The 19,670-nt window shown below is 41.7% G+C and overlaps 1 protein-coding gene across 1 annotated transcript in view; it reads left to right on the plus strand.

Moving 5' to 3' along the window:
• The window catches only part of HECW2 (HECT, C2 and WW domain containing E3 ubiquitin protein ligase 2), a 198,942-nt gene that overhangs the window by 92,289 nt on the left and 86,983 nt on the right, over positions 1–19,670 (plus strand). Inside the window, exons 5-8 of the mRNA XM_063116233.1 lie at positions 5,965–6,059; positions 6,828–6,900; positions 14,906–15,075; positions 18,685–18,827. Of these exons, the coding sequence (XP_062972303.1) occupies positions 5,965–6,059; positions 6,828–6,900; positions 14,906–15,075; positions 18,685–18,827 (481 nt within the window). The remainder of the gene's footprint in view (positions 1–5,964; positions 6,060–6,827; positions 6,901–14,905; positions 15,076–18,684; positions 18,828–19,670) is intronic.

Consider the following 19,670-nt stretch of genomic DNA (forward strand, 5'->3'; position numbering starts at 1 on the left):
TGGATAGAAGAGGACACCTTTCCTGTGTACCTTGGCTTCCCCTTCCTATGCTACATAGCCCTACAAACCGAGGAGCTTATAGCAGTAAGTGTGTGAGGGTATCCCACAGAGGGGAGGTTTTTATTTTTGTTTGCTTGTTTCCAGGCATGTATGCCCCCAGTTCTAATCTTCCCCACTACTAGCTGATAGAGGAGTGAGCAAATCAATTTCCTCTTTGGTATCCTCTCCATTTTCCTCCTCTCAACTTGTCTCTCCAATATCTGATGTTACCCAAACATTCCATGCTGCAACCTTTCTCAGTTATAGGTGCAATTGATCAAGGAGTGTTCAGAAACTGCAACTAGTGCAAAATGCAGCAGACAAATTGTTGATCATATTACACTCGTCTTATATCAGCTGCAATGGTTGCCAATTTGTTTCCAGGCACAATTGAAGACACTGGTGCTAACTGTAATGCACTAAATGGCATTGGATCAGGATATCTGAAGGACGTCCTCTTCCCATATGAATCTGCCCATAGACCCTCTTTGGATGGCCTTCTGCAGGTCCCACCATCAAGAGAAGCTAGGTTGGTGGGCACAGAGTCCTCTCTGCATGGAGAGAAGCAACATGGGCTTAAACGATGTGGGGCTTAAGGGTGGGGCAGGGCTTCAGCTGTCCCACCCCATGATATCATCCAGCTGTCCAGATTTATAATGGTGAACAAGGACCAATCCTGTACCCCACTACTGCTTTAGACATGTTCTGCCATTAGCATGCTTTAAGCTCATAGGTTTTTGTCAGGCACTTTCACAAGATGTGGAGAGCTCCCGGTTCATGATTCCAGCCCCTCTATTCCATTCTAACTCCTAATGGTTTTCCATTTCCTCCCAACTGTGACTTGGTGTGTGGGTGTGGGTGTCCCCTCCCACTTTTCAGCTTTTTCTGAAATACCGTTTTCCTTTTTTTAACACTTCCCTCAATTGCGTGCATAATGCCATTTTTGGCTAGATAAGCAATGCTGTTGCAGTTACATGATGAGGTTCCCCCTCCCTTACCAGTTCTCCCAAGGCCCGGGCATCTCCTCGCCTGCATTTCTGTGGCTTGCTGTTTTGGAGAGAAGCAGCACCACATTCTTCAGTTGTGATTCCTGGGTCTTTCAGATGGGGCCTATGGTCCACCAAAATCGAGTTTTTTCCATGGACAGTGGGGAAACCATTTTGCTTTAGAAAGCATCCCATACTCCTTAGGCAGGGGCTTTATTTAATTCCTTTTCAGGGCAGCTGTAAAACACCAGCCAGCCCCTGAGATTTTTACATGATGCAGCTTCAACAGCTCCCAACTTGTTGCCACTTTGTTCTTTTGGGTTTGCTTTGGGCTTGCGTGAATGAAATAAATGCTGCAGCTTTGACAGCAGGGAAGAGAGTGACAAGATGAGGAATGCAAAGCTTGCAGCTTCCTCCTGATCTGCATGACTAGACTATTTTGATTGATTGTACTCAGCCCAGAGATGTTTTATATAGTGCCAGGGCCAGAAATTCTCAAAGAATAAATAACTGATCTTACCCACACTGAGATGGGGAGGAGGAGAGCGTGTGTTTCTCTGTGTATCTGAGTGTTTTAAAGACAACCCCATCGGAGGAAGCAGCCCACTAGGAACATGGTGAATAGTGATCAAACAAGAATGCTAAGGAATTCTACTTACATTCTCACCCTCGCTCTGTTAATATGTCACAAATGGATTTACTAACCAATTGGGAGCAGAAAGCATCCAGCTTTTTCTCACTCTGAGAAATTCTGCCCTCCTCCCATGTGAAGCAAGTGGGGGATGTGTCACAGTGGAGAGCCTGTCATGATAACCCTGTGGGGAAGAAGAATTTGCTGTTGGTGTGCCTCCTCCATTGGGAGAAGAGAGGGTGGAGCAGGGCCTTCCCACCAGCCTGAACAGTCTCCTTAATTTCTTTTTATTTTCTCCCTCTTCCCTCCCCATCCCCCTTTCCTTGTGTGTCATGTCTTTTTTAGAATGTAAGCCTGAGGGCAGGGACTGTCTTCTTTACTGATCAATTGTAAGCCGCTCCGGGAGCCTTTTTGGCTGAGGTGCAGGATGAAAATATTCTAAATAAATTAATAATAGATAAACCTAGCAGCCATGGGTATTGTTGGCTTTTCATCCATGTTAAACCTCTAACACTTACATATGTGTTTGCTTTTCATTCAAGCTAGATTTGCACATGTGGTTACTTGGAATAGTCCGCTTCCAGTCCAACATTCTAGCCAATATACCACACTGGCTCTTATGTGATCTCTGTTCATTCATTGTTCCAGGTAGAGTCTGTTCATGTGATTTTCCCATGTTGGTTTAATCAGTCATTGAAGCACTGCTGGAAATGAACAGTTTCTAGTGTATATTTTTCTCTTGCTTCAAATGGCTGATCCCCATTAAAGATCATTTTATTTATTTATTTATTTATTTATTTGTTACCCGCCTCTCCCTCTGGATCGAGGCGGGGTACAACACAAACATCATAAAATACATATAACTAATTAAAACCTTTAAAACTAAAGGAAAGGTGTGTGTGACTGCAATTGTCATATTAAAAATAGCACTTGGACTTGCTCATAGAAGGGAATAAAACTTAACTGTGTAATGTAAATGCACATTTACTAAGCTGTCTTCCATCCACTGTTGACATGTGTAAATAATGAAGCAAAAATGTAGGTATAAACTTTTGTAAACTGTGATGGAATATATCAATGACATTGACAATGTTCTCAGTTAAGATTGGTAATACACTGGCAGCCTTAGCTTCTACTGTGTTTGCCCCATTGGCTCCAGGTTGCAGTGCAGCTTCATGCGCATTACCCTTTACTCTTTACCCTATTATGGAGCTGACCCCAGACCTGGCTCCATTTGGGGGGGATCTCTGGGCAAGCTGCTATCAGTGCCCTCCCACCAAGTGGCCCCTGCCCTCCCTCTCCCACCCCCACCAAGTACTAGCTGGCTGGCTGCCCATGATGGCTGCCTGTGTGCTTGCCCATAATGGTGGCATGTATGGTGCGCTGAGTAGACCTCTCACCACCACCTAAATAATGCCAGCACCACCCCTGGAATAGGCATGTTGGGAGCCACATAAACTGTGGTAGTGGTGGCAGTGGCAATAGACTCTGCTTGGTCTCCAACTGTTGTCTAAGTGTATTGGGTGCTGGCACTGGACATAGCTGTCACCCCAACAGCTGAGTAAGGTCATCTGTGTGTATGCTGGAGCATGCACAAAATGTGGGAGCAGAGGCCAAATTTAATACTGGATTGGACCCAAGACTGTACTACCAGAAGTCAACTCCTGCTCCATTTCCAGTAAATTCCCTGAGCCCCCCTGCAAAAGACTTCTCCTGAGGGTTGGAGGATTCTCAGGAAGGGTGTGGGATATGACATGGGTGGCAGGGGCTGCAGTACAAGGGTATAATCTCCAACAACTAGGCAGGGGCAACTTGCATGAACTACTCATACAAATGATTCTCCCCTCTCACTGGAGCTCCCTGCGTCCTGTCCCCAGGCCTTTCCTGAGGACCCACTGACTTCTGCTTTTGCAGTATTACGTACAATCCACTGTTTTGCAATAATTTCAAATTGATTTAGAAGGTTTGCCACACTTATTATGTAATTGAAGTAGGACTTACTGCGTCTACTACTTCTGTCATGTTTTATCTTTGCCTAATAGCTGTTGGCATGATTTACGGTGGCCAAAAACCCCATGCGTTGTTTATGTATTCATAAAACATATGCCTTTGATTAACATTTTGTGCTTGAGAGGTCAAATGGTTCATTGCTGCTGTAGGCTAAAGTTTTCAAATAAAAAAGCATCATCGGTTTCAACTAAACCGATGTAGAAAGGTGATTCCCGCTCTGTCCTTTTCTGAATCTTTGTATTCATCTGATTGAATTATTGGGTGACAGAATAGGAGTTGACATGCAGCAAAATCTTGTGCCTTTGAAAGGGAAAGAAAACTGGTTTATCTTGGGCTGAGATCTTGAATTATTGTTTCATCCTAGTTTCATCAGATGCAAAAGGCCAAGCATATTTTTCTGTTTCCGAATATCTCTTCTTTTGATTCATTAAAAATCATGAGTCAATGAACATCGCAAAAGTTCTGGCTTTCATCTGAGGAAAATGAGCTGCTAGAATTAATTGTAGTGAAATGGATAAATCCCTGCAGGAATGTGTTTTGTTTGGTTGGTTTTTTGGGCAAAAGTCAATATATTTTAGTGGCATCTTATTTGGGGCACGTATTTCAGGCAGTCCACCCCCTTTGAATGTATTGCCTATTTCCAGAGAGGGAGCTTGCTTGTTTGCAGACCAAGAGTACATTTTGGTGCCCTTTGTCATATTCATCTCCCTCTGCTTGCTCAGCAGGGCTCTGTTCCTGCTTTTTTGTATTGTAATAGCTTTGCAACCCTCAAATCAAATATAACTTGGTGCTAAAACTTATACGAGTCTTGCACAAATTGCACAAATTGTAGAGGACCTTTGTTTAACATAGCATGTGTGGAACAGAAGGTAAATGTGGCCCTATCTAGTCAAGATGTTCTCTAATTTCTACTAGTTTTGGACTCTAGATCCATAGAACCTTAAAAGTGGGGATAGAAAGGATACTGCAGTGGATAACTGCTTGACCTAGGAAGAACTTTAGGGTTCAGTCAGGATTCCTAAAGAGAAGGTTGGTTGGAAGTAGGTCTTTCAGGATCCCAGCTAGAACCCAGGGAGCTGACAACTTGTTCTGACAAGACTTCACTCTCAATTTTGGTTTTATACTGTAGTTTTAAACTTTAATGTTTTATTTTATTGTATTTTATGGTTTTAATTTTTGTGAACTGCCCGGAGAGCTTTGGTCACTGGGCAGTATAAAAATGCAATTACAAATAAATAACAAATGTTCAGTTCATGGGCCTGGCTGCTGTTGTCAGACTCCACTCCTTTGCTGAGGAGCACTGAGCCTTATGGGGATCCTAGCACTGTATCACCTCTTCATGATCTCTTGGCAGGCATGTTGGTGAACTGGCTTAATGGAGTGTGTGTGAGGACTTTGGTGGTAAAAGGTCTGGCCCCTCAATGGAGGTTGGATTGTGGGCTGCAGGCTATGAGAAGTCTGGGCTTGGGGTAGAGATATGAAGGCCTAAACCCACCCACCCCAGAAAAAATGGAGACACCCCCCTCAGTTTTCTCCATTTTTTTCAGTGAATTTTGGCAAAATTGGGGGGAACTCCCTAAATGTTTCTGGTTCCTCCTGCCCCCATTCCCCCTCTACCCAGCCTTCACATTTCTACTCAGGGGTCTTGGCCTTGGGAAGTCCCTGATTTTTCAGCTTTGACTCAGTAGCAGGGTTTGGGCCCACTGCCTTCTCAGTCTCTCACTCTCTATGTCCTGGCTGCTGTTGAAATTTGGGTCATGACAGATTGTTCTCGATGTGAATTGTCAGCACATGAATAATGTATGGGAGTAAAGCAGATGCAATTCTGGACACTGGGAGTGATGGTGTATACTTGGAGGATGACAAGTGCAAGTACTTGCAGCTACCTAGTAAGAAAAAACAAATTGAAGGAAAGACTCCACACAATGAAGCTGCTTAAATCCTACTGTCTTCAGTAGGGTTTCAGTAGAACAGACCAATGTACGGTATAGCCTCTGAACATGTTATGATTTCAACTATGATGCCGATCCGGGGCACATAAGACAGATCTCGGTTCCACAGAGATTACTATGATTGTATTTTACCCTGCTTTTCTTCCATGATGCCACCAAAGATTTTTAGAGGATCTCTATTAGAGTAACGGCTTTTATCTTTCCCAAATAGGACAAATTATTCACACGTTATATGTTCTCAATGAACTGTGACTTGCTACAGAAGCAGCTGTTCTGTTGACTGTCTCCATTCTGTGTGAATCTTGCATGACTTCTTCATTCCTTTCCCCCTCTTTTTTCTTTGTAGCTGAAATCAAGATCTGTTTTAAATACTACCATGGTATAAGTGGAGCCCTGCGAGCAACAACTCCATGTATCACTGTGAAAAACCCTGCTGTGATGGTGAGTGTATTTAGTCATTGCTGACACCAGGCCAATCTGTTTAACATTAAATCTGCTAATTTAGATTGGCAATGAGTATTTTCCAGTGAATTATTGGAGCTAATGAAGTTGTCATGGTAAAGTGGTGATGCGTGAAATTCTGCCATTGTCTCTGAAGTTCATTTCCCTTATATCTTCACCTTGTCACTGAAGACAATAGTGCTGACTTCAGTATAGCCAGGATTTTATCACTGTTTTAACTGTGTGTGTTAAATGGTCTAGTCTTGTGGCTTCCCTAAACGGGTTCCTCGCTCTCATCCCTTTCTCTTTTTTAATGTATGCCATCTCTACAATCCCTCACGAACATTCAGTAGGTCACTCCGGTATAGCTCCTGCAGCTTTAACTGTAATGATGAAGAGGGAATTTCACCACGTGATGCATGCATACAAATGACACCTGCCGAAATTCCCTGTTCTATATAACTGTTAAAGATACAGGATCCCTGTCCTCCTTTTCATAGGGTCACCCTATTCATGAATATTCAGAATTGTACACCTTGGTTCCTTACTGGCTTCTCTGCCTCTCTGTATTTTCACACTGAAAATAAGCAATGGCAGGTTTTCTGGAAATTCTAGTGTCTAAAGGATTGTAGCAGATTAGGGTTTATTCAGAGAAAAGTTTTAGGCACGTCTGTCATAATCGTCTTCCTTTATTTGTAGGTTCTTTTTCAGATTTGCATAGTATTGTCAAATACAAAACTCACCACAAAATATTCTCCTAATTTTCAGATGGGGGCAGAAGGCACTGAAGGTGCTTCAGCAAGTCAACACTGCCGGAAATTAGTTAGCTTTACACTTTCAGGTGAGGAGGTTTGCTTATTTTGTCTTCATTACTGTAACCTATAAATTAAGGCACTGTAAACTTTGTTTAGGTTTCTCTTTTTCTGAATGAGCACAAAAACAAGAGCAAATTGAGTTATAGTATATATTTATAGGGCCATTTCTATTGGAAGCAGTGGGTTGGATCCAGGAAGTCGGGGAGCAGCATGAAAGCTGGTGTTGGGGGCTGCAGGAGGAAGGGGATATCGGCGAACATTGACACCTCCTTTACCTGCAGAGAGCCTCTGCTGGATCCTATTTCTCTCCGCAAACAGAAATCACCTGAGTCCTGCATAGCCGTAATGAACATTAAATTTCTCTCCTGCTTTCTAAGGATATGGCAGCAACCCAGTTCTGACCCACTGGTTCATGGAGATCGCATCTAGACTTGTCCCAAGTTATCATGAAATATATGAAAAACACTTTCCATAAATATAAAATTGGCTGTATGATAGACTCTGATGTGAAAACTCATATTTATCTCAAATTCTGTAGGGCTTCTTGGAAGTATTTCTTTTCAAAGAAATGTATGTAACTATTCTTCTGAATTCAAAGACAGACACATCTATCTTCAGCTGTAGATGTGTTCTTTTAGGAGCTCAGTCAAACGACTTGAAAAAAGAAATATTATTGCAAAATTATGAAAGCTGGAACCAAGCCATAACCTTTTTACATGCATACATAGAAGAAATATGATGAATGTTAGATTGAAACCTCTAGCATGAAAGCTCTAGCAAAGTTTCAAAATATCCGGTGGGTCATCCATCTCAGACTAAGGAATAGAAAATCAAAGTTTATTCATGTGAGAAATGCCTATTAAAAGGCAATTTTGAATCAAGGTAACATGGCCATACACATTCTTCCTAGGGTGGCCGCTTACATTTTGGCCTGATTTGCACAATCACTGCACTTTAAACAAGTTTATTCAAAGGTTGTTTCCCCTTCAAACAAGCCAAAACTGGCCAGGTTCAGATGACACAACAAGCCACACCTAAGCAGGTAATTAGGGCAATAGTGCCCAGCAGGCGCCACAACGTAAACAACCCAACATTATTTGTTTACACCATGGTGATCATGTAAACTGGGTCATTATAAAAAAAAAAGAGGAAATGCATCACTAAAAAAAGAACAAAAGATGCTGATTTGCATAAAATTTGCATGTGTTAATATATATGTGCAACTATAGAAATACTGTAATTTTAATAGATATACAATACATCTCATCATAGTAGGGAAGGAGCCTGCTCAGGCTGCTGTCAAGGTGCTCATTGTTAATGGGCAATTTCATGGCCTCTGTCCTCCCTGCTTAGGGTCCTTTATCTTTACTCCTGACATAGACTGGACAGCACTTCAAATAGAAGACACCTTCAAATAGAGGACTATACTCTGTAATGCAGGGCACATGGCCATCCTGACAAATGACTTACTTCGATGTGTCTTGATTCAGATCTCAGGGAAATGTTTTGTGTCTGCCATGTATGACTAGTATAGCTGTGTTGGACTCCACTAATGAGGAGGAGGCCCTCAATTCCGGCTGGTCCACTATCAGCAGCTTCTTCACTGTTGGTAAGAAGAAAAGCCCTTGGCTGGTATGAAAAGTGCCCTCTGAAGGGAAAATGTGGGGCTTGCTTTGCTACCAAGTCATTTGAAAAGTTGGAGGGAAGGATTTGGTGAGTGGTAGGAAGCCAACCTTATGATTTTCTTTCCTCCAACCCGCTCCCCTCTCTTCAAGCCAGGGCATTTTGGTTTCAGCAAGCAGAGAAGGGGAGAAAGAGGCAAAAGCGATGTCATTGGAAACTGTGGAACCCCTTCCCAGTCTGAGCATCATTGGGCTTAGCTAGACCTAAGGTTTATCCCGGGATCGTCCCGGGGTCATCCCTGTTCATGTGAATGACACACAAGATATCCCAGGAGCAGGCAGGGACGATACTGGGAGGATCCCGGGATAAACCTTAGGTCTAGCTAAGGCCATTGAGAGCTTGTTATGTGAGGTGGGACACTGACAGTGAATGCTTTTCTCACCAATTTCCCCTGCTAGAAAGCAGACAGAAAGCCAAATTTTGTGTGCACACGGATCTGCCTCAAACCTTGATTAACGTTCCCTTGGGTGCCTTTTCACCTCAGTTCCTCCCTTTTCAAACAAGATTGTGTTTTGCAAGATAGAAATCTTGCACTGAATCTGTTTGATATTATACATATACTGACAGGTGACACGTCTTAGGGGGAGAACACTCAGCAGAACTCCTATGACAGGGAGCACGAATCTTTGACTACCTGCTCACAACTTCTCCAGCAGCTGGACAGATACCCTCCCCGCTCCAAACACAGTTGGACTAGAGCAAATTGTCGTTCAGTTTAAAGATCCCAGGTTGCATACATTGCACAGTACAGACCTTACGAGAACTTGAAGAACAGCCAGGAAAATGGATTGATTTGATGGACTGATTTTATTTTGTATAGAAAGTAGAATCTTTTGAAATATTACGTCTATGAACTCTTGCTAGACTGCAGAAAATTAAAGGCATGTTGCATTCACTTTAGCTGAGCCCTGAAATTCGTTCATGTGCATGACCTTGGTACATACTTGTTTTGAAGCTGAGTTACTTCTTAGATGAAAAGCTTTCCTCTGTTTGTACATACATCATAGGCACATTTATCACTGTTGCTATTTTAGCTTACTTCTAATATAACCCCAAATCAAAGACTAGCACATTTACTTTGCCCTAGATTTTTCACAGGTTTCTGGAATGTCCTGATCTTTCACCAAATCTCCGTTATAAACACCTTTTTAGGGTGCCACTTATGTCTCTGTCTAGAAATGTAAATGTTTCCTCTCCTGTTAGCACACTATCCTTAGTGTTTTTAAAGGTAAAAACCAAATAATCAAGGGTCGGGAACTCCATTAGAGGCAGGTATGTTAAGCCTGGTTACATAGAATTCAGTATGGTGATGCCATCCACTCATTTGGTCATCCCTTTCGCTCAGCACTATGCAAACAAATTAGTGTCTTACGAAGCACCTCAACAGTGTGCAAATTGACACACTGAATAAGGGCCAGAGCTGTAGCTCAGTGGCAGAGTATCTGCTTTTCATACAAAGGTCCCAGAGTCAATCCCCGGCTTTTCCACATAGGGCTAGGAAAGAAACCTGCCTGAAACCCTGGAGAGCTGCTGCCAGTCAGTGTTGGCAGTACTGAACTAGATGGACTAAAGGTATAAGGAAACTCATTATTGTCTATGTTTATTGGAAGCAGCTCTTGTTGGAAATGGGCAACGATGCTTGTTGTTTGTCTGGAAAGGATTAACCTGATTAACTTTCCTTCTATTTGTCTTTTTTGGCTTAATTGGTTCTGCCTTTTCTTCAGCTCCTATATCTTGACCACTCCCTTTCCAATCTGCTTTGCCTTCACGCCTACCTCCTCGCTTTGGAACGAGATTTGTTTTTACTTCTCCAAAGTTCAGTGTCTGAGATGACGATGTATATACTTTTTTACTTAGCTGTGGATTGTTTTCTTTTTCCCCCTTACCATAAGTCCTAATGGACTGTTTTTTGCATCTGCTGTGTGCGTGTTCGTTAAGCCTTCCGCATATATCCTGCAGTTCTTCTTCGTGGTCGTTGTGGATTACACATATATGGGCACTGCGCCTGCACGGAGCCTCGTTCGGGAAAAAAACTTCTATAGCTGAAGCTTTTTAGGTGGGAAACCCTTCCCCACGACGTATTGCACATGACTAAGGCGGTTCCCACCTCAGTCTCCTCAGTTCTCTTTCAACCGCCATTGTGGTAACCTTGTCTGGGAAATTCTCTGTGGATTATTAAAAACAAATTGATCTTTAGAGGCATTTTTATCTTCTTTCCTTCTTCGTCTCTTCTCTTGTTTTCTTCTGACTTTACTATTTAATATTATTTGGATTTTATTTTTCGCGAACACTGATCGCCCGAAAGGGTGCATGGCCCTCAGGGCTTCATTTAGAAAATGCACAAAGTGAGGTAGTAAGCTCCCGCCTTCGGACGGCCATTCACTCTGCCTCCTTTGTTTGGGCGAAACTCACATCGTAGAAGCCCTGTCGTTTCTGCCAAGCCTTTTCTAAACAAAGGCAACGACATAGATCTGATAGGCTCAAGGCCTTGCAGGCTGTCGATATGCCCAATCGGCAAAAATCTACTCCAGCAATGGCTGCAACTGAGACTTCTCCAAAGTCCCCCATTGTTGGCTACAAGTGAACAGCCAGAATTGCCTGTAACTCCTGGTAGGGGTATTATGCTTTCTATCTCTAAAAAATTTACTAAGAAAGCGAACACTACGGTTACAGGTAAGCAAACTGCATCTCTCCAGTTCAGCTTTGCCAACCTGGAGATGTTCATTACAACTTTCTACTAAATGCCATGCACTTCAGTAAACAAAATAACAGCACCAGTGTGAAACAAACTCATAGATACTGAGATGTTTCCACTTTAAAAGAAAAAATGCAGTGATGTCTTAATAATGCATCTACGCTTGCTAGATGCAATTACTGATGTGCTTTTTTTTATCTACAAATGATTATTTTTAGTCTTTATTTTTTAAATCAAAGATATTTCATATTCATAAATAACAGGAAACATGTATTAGTATTAAAATGACATAGTATTAAAAATCTGACATAGCACTATGGTTGTTCTGATACTGGAAAGCAATTACATTTTCTGAAGAAGTTAGCAAATGCCACATGCAGGAGAAACTGATTTTCATTTCCTACTATTCTTCACTTACCCATTTCTGTTTACGTATTTATTTTGGAAGTGATGTGTGGCGTTAAATGTTCAAGTCATTTATAAATTTTCTTTCCTTTTTTTTAAATAGAGCTTCTTTGCTTTTAATGTTCTGCCATCACTTTTTAAATGTTGATGAAAATGGATACTAACACATTTGATGCAGGTATAAAGACAGCTGTAAGATTTCTGTTTGCAACTTGATTCTAAAGGTGTGCTTCCAAACAGAGGGCTCCTTGTGTTCATGAAAAATGAGGCTATCAGTGGTTACTAGTCATAATGGCTACCTACTGCCTCCAGTATCAGAGGCAGTATGACGCTGTATACCAGTTGCTGGGGAACATGGTGACAAGAGGGCTAAACTGTGCTCATGCCCTGTAGGCATCTTCTTGGCCACTGTGCTAGATAGGCCTTTGGTCTGATCCTGCGTGACTCTTATGTTATTAAACTTACAATCAAAAGGCATTGTGCAGCTATTCTGCTTTCCGTTCCTGATTTTATTTTATTTTTATGATAAGAAAAACGGTGGAAAAAATAGTGGGAATACATGGGGGGGAGCGTTTACAGATCTGGGCCCGATTTAAAGTGCTGGTATTAACATTTAAAGCCTTAAACGGCTTGGGGCCAGGCTATCTGAAGGAACGCCTCCTCCCATATGTACCTGCCCGGACCGTAAGGTCATCCTCAGGGGTTCTTTTGCGTGAGCCCCTGCCAAAGGAAGTGAGGCAGGTGGCTCCCAGGAGGAGGGCCTTCTCTGCTGTGGCACCCCGGCTGTGGAATGAGCTCTCGAAGGAGGTTTGCCTGGCACCTCCACTATATTCTTTTAGACGCCAGGCGAAGACCTTTTTATACTCCCAGTATTTTAACGGTCTATAAATTAATTTTAACTTTGCTGTTTTAAATTTGTATTTTAAATTTGTATTTTTGCATTGCTGCTGATTTTATCTTGGTTGTGCTTTTATATTGTATTTTATATTATGGTTTTATACTGTTGTTTTATACTTTGAATGGTCTTAATTTTGGGAACCGCCCAGAAAGCTTCGGCTATTGGGCGGTATAGAAATGCAATAAATAAATAAATAAGTTGACATTGGGTGAGTTCAGACGAGGGAAGCAACCATCGTGGCTGATCCCCTTGTCTCCACACGTGCAACTGCGATTTGCATTATTCCCCGTACTGCGGCGCGAGTTGGCATGTGGTCTGAATCTGGCGCACGGTGGGGGAGGAGGTTGAACCCGCCCTACAGCCTCTATTGCACATTGTAGGTCGTAGGGTGGGTGCAGCCCCTTTCCCCCACTGCACCATATGCCGGGTTCGGACATCACGCCAAACCATGCTGAAGCACAGGGGATAATACGGTTGCCTTCCTCACTGCGATTGTCGCAACCCAGTCACTGTCTGGACCTCTTGTAAAATTACATGTTTGAGCCCAGGTGGCTGCACAATAAAAGCCTTGTCTAGAAGTGCCTGAAGTCAGATTTAAATTGCCAAATGTGTTTTACCAGTGATCTTCCTCAGTGGCTTCTATATGCAAAAAAAGTGCTATATTGTATTATTAGTATAATCACCATCACCATCATCATCATCATCATCTTAAAGTGGATTTGTTTACATGCTTTCAGTTTTGGGGCAGCTGATGCCGACACCACTTTCGCAGATCTTAGAGGACATTCAATGAGTTTTTCTCTCTAAGAGACTTGCATCTTTTGTCACGTGTCTCTAGAGAGAAGCTGCATTTATCCCATTAGATTCTCATTTCACTGTAGTTACTTCAGGCCACTGCAGGCAGGTTTATAGCAATAAAGATGTAAACATCTTTTGCTACAGGAACCAGGGATGAAAATGTCATGTGCATATCCCGAGACAGCTGACTGGATCCATAATTTCTTTAGGCTATTGACAGCAAAAATCTGAATTATTACTTTAACAGGAAGTCTTGTGTAAAATGGCATGGCTTGATGAAATAATCAATCTGCCACAGGCTCTCTAGGGTTCTGCATCTTAATTTTTTACTGGCTTCAAAGTAATACAAAATTAAATCAACAGTGTGCAGAGTTGAAGAGAAACATTAGGATTGCCTTTCGCTAATGAGTTCTCTGTCTGCTTTGTGAAGCTGTTGGATAACTATTTACAAAGGGATGTGAATGCTTGTCTATTGACAAGAGATAGCTGTGCAGTCACATGTTGAAAGAGGCCGCCTCAGTGCTTTAGAATGATGAGATGTTGTGTTCATTCTCAGTAACCCTTACCATTTATCTCATGCAATTTTGTGTCCTCAAAATTGTCCTTGTTAATTGATTTCCAACTCCTCCTATTTTAGCCTACACAGAGTTTTTCATCCCAGTGCAGTGGATTTGATTATGCACACGTGCTGATTTTCTCTCTCCATTCCCCAACCCATTACTTATGACTTATCCCTGTTTTCAGGACCCTACCTAGTTGTGATATCCAGAATGTATTCCAAAGAACCTTCACATGGCTCCTGAAGAAGGACCAGCAATATATGGTTTTGGAAAATACAGAATATCTTTAAGGTTTATCTTGGACTGACAGAACTTCTCCTTAGATTAATATATTTTTTCTGGTTCCTGGTTTGCAAAGTATTTAAACTGTGTTCAGTAAAAATGTACTCTTAAGCCACTGTGGAAAATGAGACATAAACCAATAGGCACAACCCAATTTTGGGCTTCTTTTCAAACTAGGTTGTTACAGTGATGTTACAGCGGCTGATCATTCTGAGTGAATTTGACATACATCTAGATCACTAGTGTGCCCATAAAACGGCTGTAGCTTTTCATTAAGACCATACAAAACTGATGAGAGAGGTATACGTTTTTTGTACCTAGGTAATCAACATGTAAGAAACAGAGTGCAATGTTGCCAGAACACTTGATGGCCCTGTTCAGAAGACACCTTAAACCATGACTTTAACCAGGGTGGTTAAGCCAGAAAGCCAGGCTGTGTTCAGAAGACACCCTAAACCATGACTTTAACCACAGTGAAAAAGGCAAAAAAAGGCAAAAAAGCCTTATTCACCATGGTTAAAGCCATGATTTAAGGTGTCTTCTGAACACAGCCCTGCTTTCTGGCTTAACCACCACAGTTAAAGCCGTGGTTTAAGATGTCTTCTGAATGGGGCCATTGAAAAACAAAATGAAGGCATTTGAAAAAGGGATGCTTGATGTATTTTCTATTTTCCTTTCCTTACCCCTCCTCCAACTTATGTCTTCTAAAGATATTAGAGCGGTTGGACTAAAAAAAGGAATGTTCTTCAATCCTGATCCTTACTTAAAGATGTCCATTCAGCCTGGAAAAAAGAGCACGTTTCCTACGTTTGCCCACCATGGCCAGGAAAAGCGGTCTACTATCACCAGTAACACAACTAATCCAGTTTGGCACAGAGAGGTAATGCTGGCTTTTAAGAAACCTTTCAGTTCCTGGTATTAAAGCAGTGCACCAGTACTCATGGAAGATAAGGTTATTAATGGCTACTGGTCCTGATGGCTATACTAGTCCATTATCAATGGCAGTATGCTTCTGTAGGCCGATTGCTGGGGGACCACAAACGGAAGGGAACTGTTGCACTTATGACTTACTTTTGGGCTTCTGATTGGGGCCGCTGGTTGGCCACTGTGTGAACAGAATGCTAGGGTAGATGGACCCTTGGTCTGATCCAGCCTCAGGGCTCTTCTTAGGATCATATGTTCTGATGGTGTTTCCCTGCTTTGGGTTATTGGTCTTTGCTGCCAGATTCTGCCTGCTAAGCCTACTAGCTGTTTATTTAAATTGACATAGGAACTATTCTTATCATTTTGGGGTAAGAATATTGATCATCTGGGCTTTTGCTTATTTATCCGAACCATGCTGCTGTCAGCCACTTGGCTCCTTCTCATCACAGGATGATTGATTGAAATGCCAAAAGCAACTTTTAATGGGCAGCTATTTTCACAATGTAACAATCCATTCTAGGGGCAGAACTAGACATTTTATGCAAACACAAATACATGCACTGCGGTAACTCCTGCCCCCTGCCCCACCTCCATTTTTTTCTTCATCAGGAAAAGTCACATCAGTAAGAGATGACTTGGAGCAGAAAATGGTGGGAGGGGAAACATGATGCAGCCTTAGGCAATTTGCTATTCCAGAAGATCTGTTCCCTCTCTCTCAATAGGATACTAGAAACCTATCCTATGGTGGTGGTGGTGGTGGTATTATCCTGAGCTTTTAGAAATAGACTAGGCTCTATTTGAGCTAAAACAAGCTATAGTTGAGAGTGTCTAAAGCAGGGCTGGGCAACTTGTGGCCCTCCAGATGTTTTGGCCTACAACTCCCATCATTCCTCACAACTGGTTATGTTAGCTAGAGCTGATGGATGTTGTAGGCCAAAGCATCTGGAGGGCCACAAATTGCCCACCCCTGGCAAGATGGCAATACTAAGGTTTTCCTGAGCTTTCTCACATTGTCCTCCCCAGGACTGGGGGGTGGGTGGGGTTGCTCCCAGCTGAGCCATGGGGGAAATCCTCTTTGACTTGCTGCCGCCCAGCTTTAAAGCAGCTTTGCAAGACGTGCATGGCCACAGCATCTCCTTAAACTGTAACAAAACCTCCTATTCCAATGCAAGTGGAAAGCATGTCCTCTGAGCAGTGGTTCCACCATTCTTTCTGCTCCTCCCAGCCAGCTTCATCTGCTTTGGTTTGGTCAGAACTACCAGGTATTTTATTTATTTATTTATTGCATTTCTATAGCGCCCAATAGCTGAAGCTCTCTGGGTAGACTTTCCCCAGTATACAACTCTGCCATGACATCCTACATTGCCAGTTCTGGGGCTTCCTTTTTCAATTTCAGTGATCTGTATATGTGCGCACACATAAACACTCAGATACTGCTTTTGTGCTCTTGAAGCCGTCCCCTCCTCCACACACATACAGTGTAGATAATCTTTGGATGTGCACAACAACATTGTATAAAGTCATCTTTGGACGTTATAGTATATTGCAAAAGTGCAAGGTTCTGAGGGCTATGCTATAAATAGGTAAGAGGGACACATCTAATTCACATACCAGTTGCGTTTAATAACATAACATACTCGCATGCTGTGCATTTTCAACAATGTCTGTATTCCAAAATTAGTACCGTCAAAAGGTATTTTTTTAATGTCAGCCTTTGAAAAATCTTTCTGTATTTTGTCAGTACATTCTTAAACTTTTTGCCTGCAGCTATGAGGACTGATATAGAAGAAACCCTTAGTATGACGACTGAAGTTGTACAAATATAACAAGAGCCTGTTGTCTATGCAGAACTCCTGTGACAGCAGCGTTGCATCAGTCCCCATGATTGTATTCTGTCTTAGCCAAGAATATAGATTCTGCCTTTCAACTCATTTAGAATGTAGGCTAATTAGATTATCTTTTCTTAGAATGAAACTCTCTTCTTCCATTGTCCTACAGTTTCTTCCGGTGGCTTATTTCAGAAGTGATGAGACATTTAATTGGAACACATGCTGTTTCCTCGTGCTCTGGGTTGTTCTTTGCAACAAAAACCTAACACTGCCTGTTCATGAGGCTGCTTAAGTGTGCCTGAAATTTATTTGATTTTCCGATTGTGATTTTCTTAATGGAATATTGGAATTCCTAAAATGAACTGACTGCGGTGGAGTGTTTAGAGTGTTGAACTTGGACTGAGGAGATCCAGGTTCAAGCCACAACTCAGCCGTGAAACTCACTGGGTGACTTTGGGCCAGCCACTGACTTTCAGCCTAGTCTACCTCACAGGATTGTTGTGAAGATAAAATGGAGAGGAAGAGGATCATCTATGCCACCTTGGGCTCCTTGGAGGAAACAGCAGGAGATATAAATGTATCAAATAAATAATAAATAAATAAACATTTGTAAATTTTGTTAAAGGCACTCCAGCATTACCCCCAAAATAAACCTGTTCAAAAGGGATCAAATAGTTTTCCTTTATCAAATTATTGAAATGTCATATATGTTGAGGGCTGAAAGTTCAGTGAACCTGAAAAGTTAATTAGCTGGGAGAAGGGGAAGTAAAGTTGAAGTCATAGGGGGGAGAGGATAGAAGAGGTGGGGTGGTGGTGGTTGGAGAGGGATGCCAGAGGTGGTCAAGAGTTTAGGAAAACTGGAATAATCCCTTCAAGAAAGTCCCTGTGGGGGAGGCTTCCAAACTCAGACCAGCAGCAGAAGACTAAAGCAAGCTCTCTAAAAGACTCTCGGAGAGAAGGCTTCTAGCTTGAGTCCAGGGTCAGGAAAAATATATGCTTATGCCAGTATCTTACCCCTACAAAAGTTTTAGACTTTGGAGAAAGAAGGTGGTCAAGCTCCCGGACCCCACTTCTCTCCTTCTTCTCCACCTCTTATCTGAAAGGGATTCCATTTGCTCGTCTCCATCTTGTCAGCCTCTTGAATCAGCCACAGTTTGCATCTAATATCTTTAGGCAATAGCATATCCATACCAGTTCTTGTTGGAGAGAGAGAGAGACAATAAACTTCCTAACTGAAGTATCCTCTCTAAGCCTTCCATGAGACACATGATGCCTTTATAAGATAGGTTTGGATAAGATGCCATGTCAACTTAAAATAGCCAACCTCTTCTTTTGTCGGTGATGTCAGTGCAACCACTTTTTCAGTGACAGGATATAAAGCCCTGGGTGCATGCTTTTTGTCTACCTTTGTCTTGATCCAAAGGAGATGAATTCTGCAATCCTGTAAAACATGCCATGCATAGAACGTTCCACGTAGGAACTGTTTTTAAGGAATGATAGAATCCATGCTTGTGAGAGTATGTGTGTTGCATTTTTTCTGCTTCAAAGAACAATGTTGCACAGTTGCCCATGCTTATCTCCATGCAGCATGTATGGAATGCTGGATTTTGGCCACTTGTATTCAAATATCTGTGTAGCCCTAACATTTTTAAGGTGCCGCCGAACAACTCAGAGCTGATATATTTGATCCTCAGTGCTTGTGATATGAAATGAATGTGTGTGTTTTTCCTTTGCAGAAATATTCTTTTGTAGCACTTCTAACTGATGTCTTGGAAATTGAAATCAAAGATAAGTTTGCCAAGAGTCGTCCAATCATCAAGCGCTTTCTTGGAAAGCTCACTATACCAGTTCAGAGACTATTGGAAAGACATGCAATAGGGTAAACAAATACGCTTTTATTGTTCATTTAAATCAGTCAGATGGGGAAGATGGCCTTTCATTAACAAAACTTAAGTATGCTAGTAATTCCTTCACCAGGAAGTTAATCCCTTTTGTAATGTTACAATTTGATTTGAATTTATTTCATCTCAAAGTCTGTGTTTGTGTCTTGCATACACTATCTTGTTCTTTCTCTCAGTATCCCCTGGTATTATTTGTTTACAATAATGCAGAATTCGTGTTTTTTTATCTAAATATGTTGATTTGTAAGGCACAGGTTCATACAGTAGTGTGCAAATTTATTTAGAACATTTTTGGTCTTATTTCTCATTCAGTTCAAATACTTCGTCTTATCCTTTTATTAATAAGAAAGATGCAACTAATTTCAATAAAGGTTAGGACAACACTAATATATTCATGGATTCCATACTCACTGTATATATTTATGAACTTTTTGCCACCATTACATTATATCCTCTTGTCAACAGTCTAATAAATCTGTAATGTTCATTTGATTCTTACATAACTGGCAGTGAAGAGATAGCGTACTAAAAAATCTTAGCTGATGTCAAACGTTTAATATTCAGTTAGAGACTAATTGACTTTATAGTCAAGATGTCTGATGATGCAAAGTGCATATATGGTGAAGACTTGCTATAAATGTTGTATATCAGGCTGGGAATGATTTTATGTTGAGACTGATGCACCATACAAATAATTTATGATATATTATTTTGTTGGGGCGGCGGGGAGAACATAGAAATTAAGAGGAAAGCAAACATAGTATTTAGCAGAGCCTTAGAATATAGACCAGGAAATACAGTACCTACAGTATCTTGATAAA

This window comes from Elgaria multicarinata, chromosome 2 (assembly GCF_023053635.1).
Source record: "Elgaria multicarinata webbii isolate HBS135686 ecotype San Diego chromosome 2, rElgMul1.1.pri, whole genome shotgun sequence".
Taxonomy (NCBI): Eukaryota; Metazoa; Chordata; class Lepidosauria; order Squamata; family Anguidae; genus Elgaria; species Elgaria multicarinata.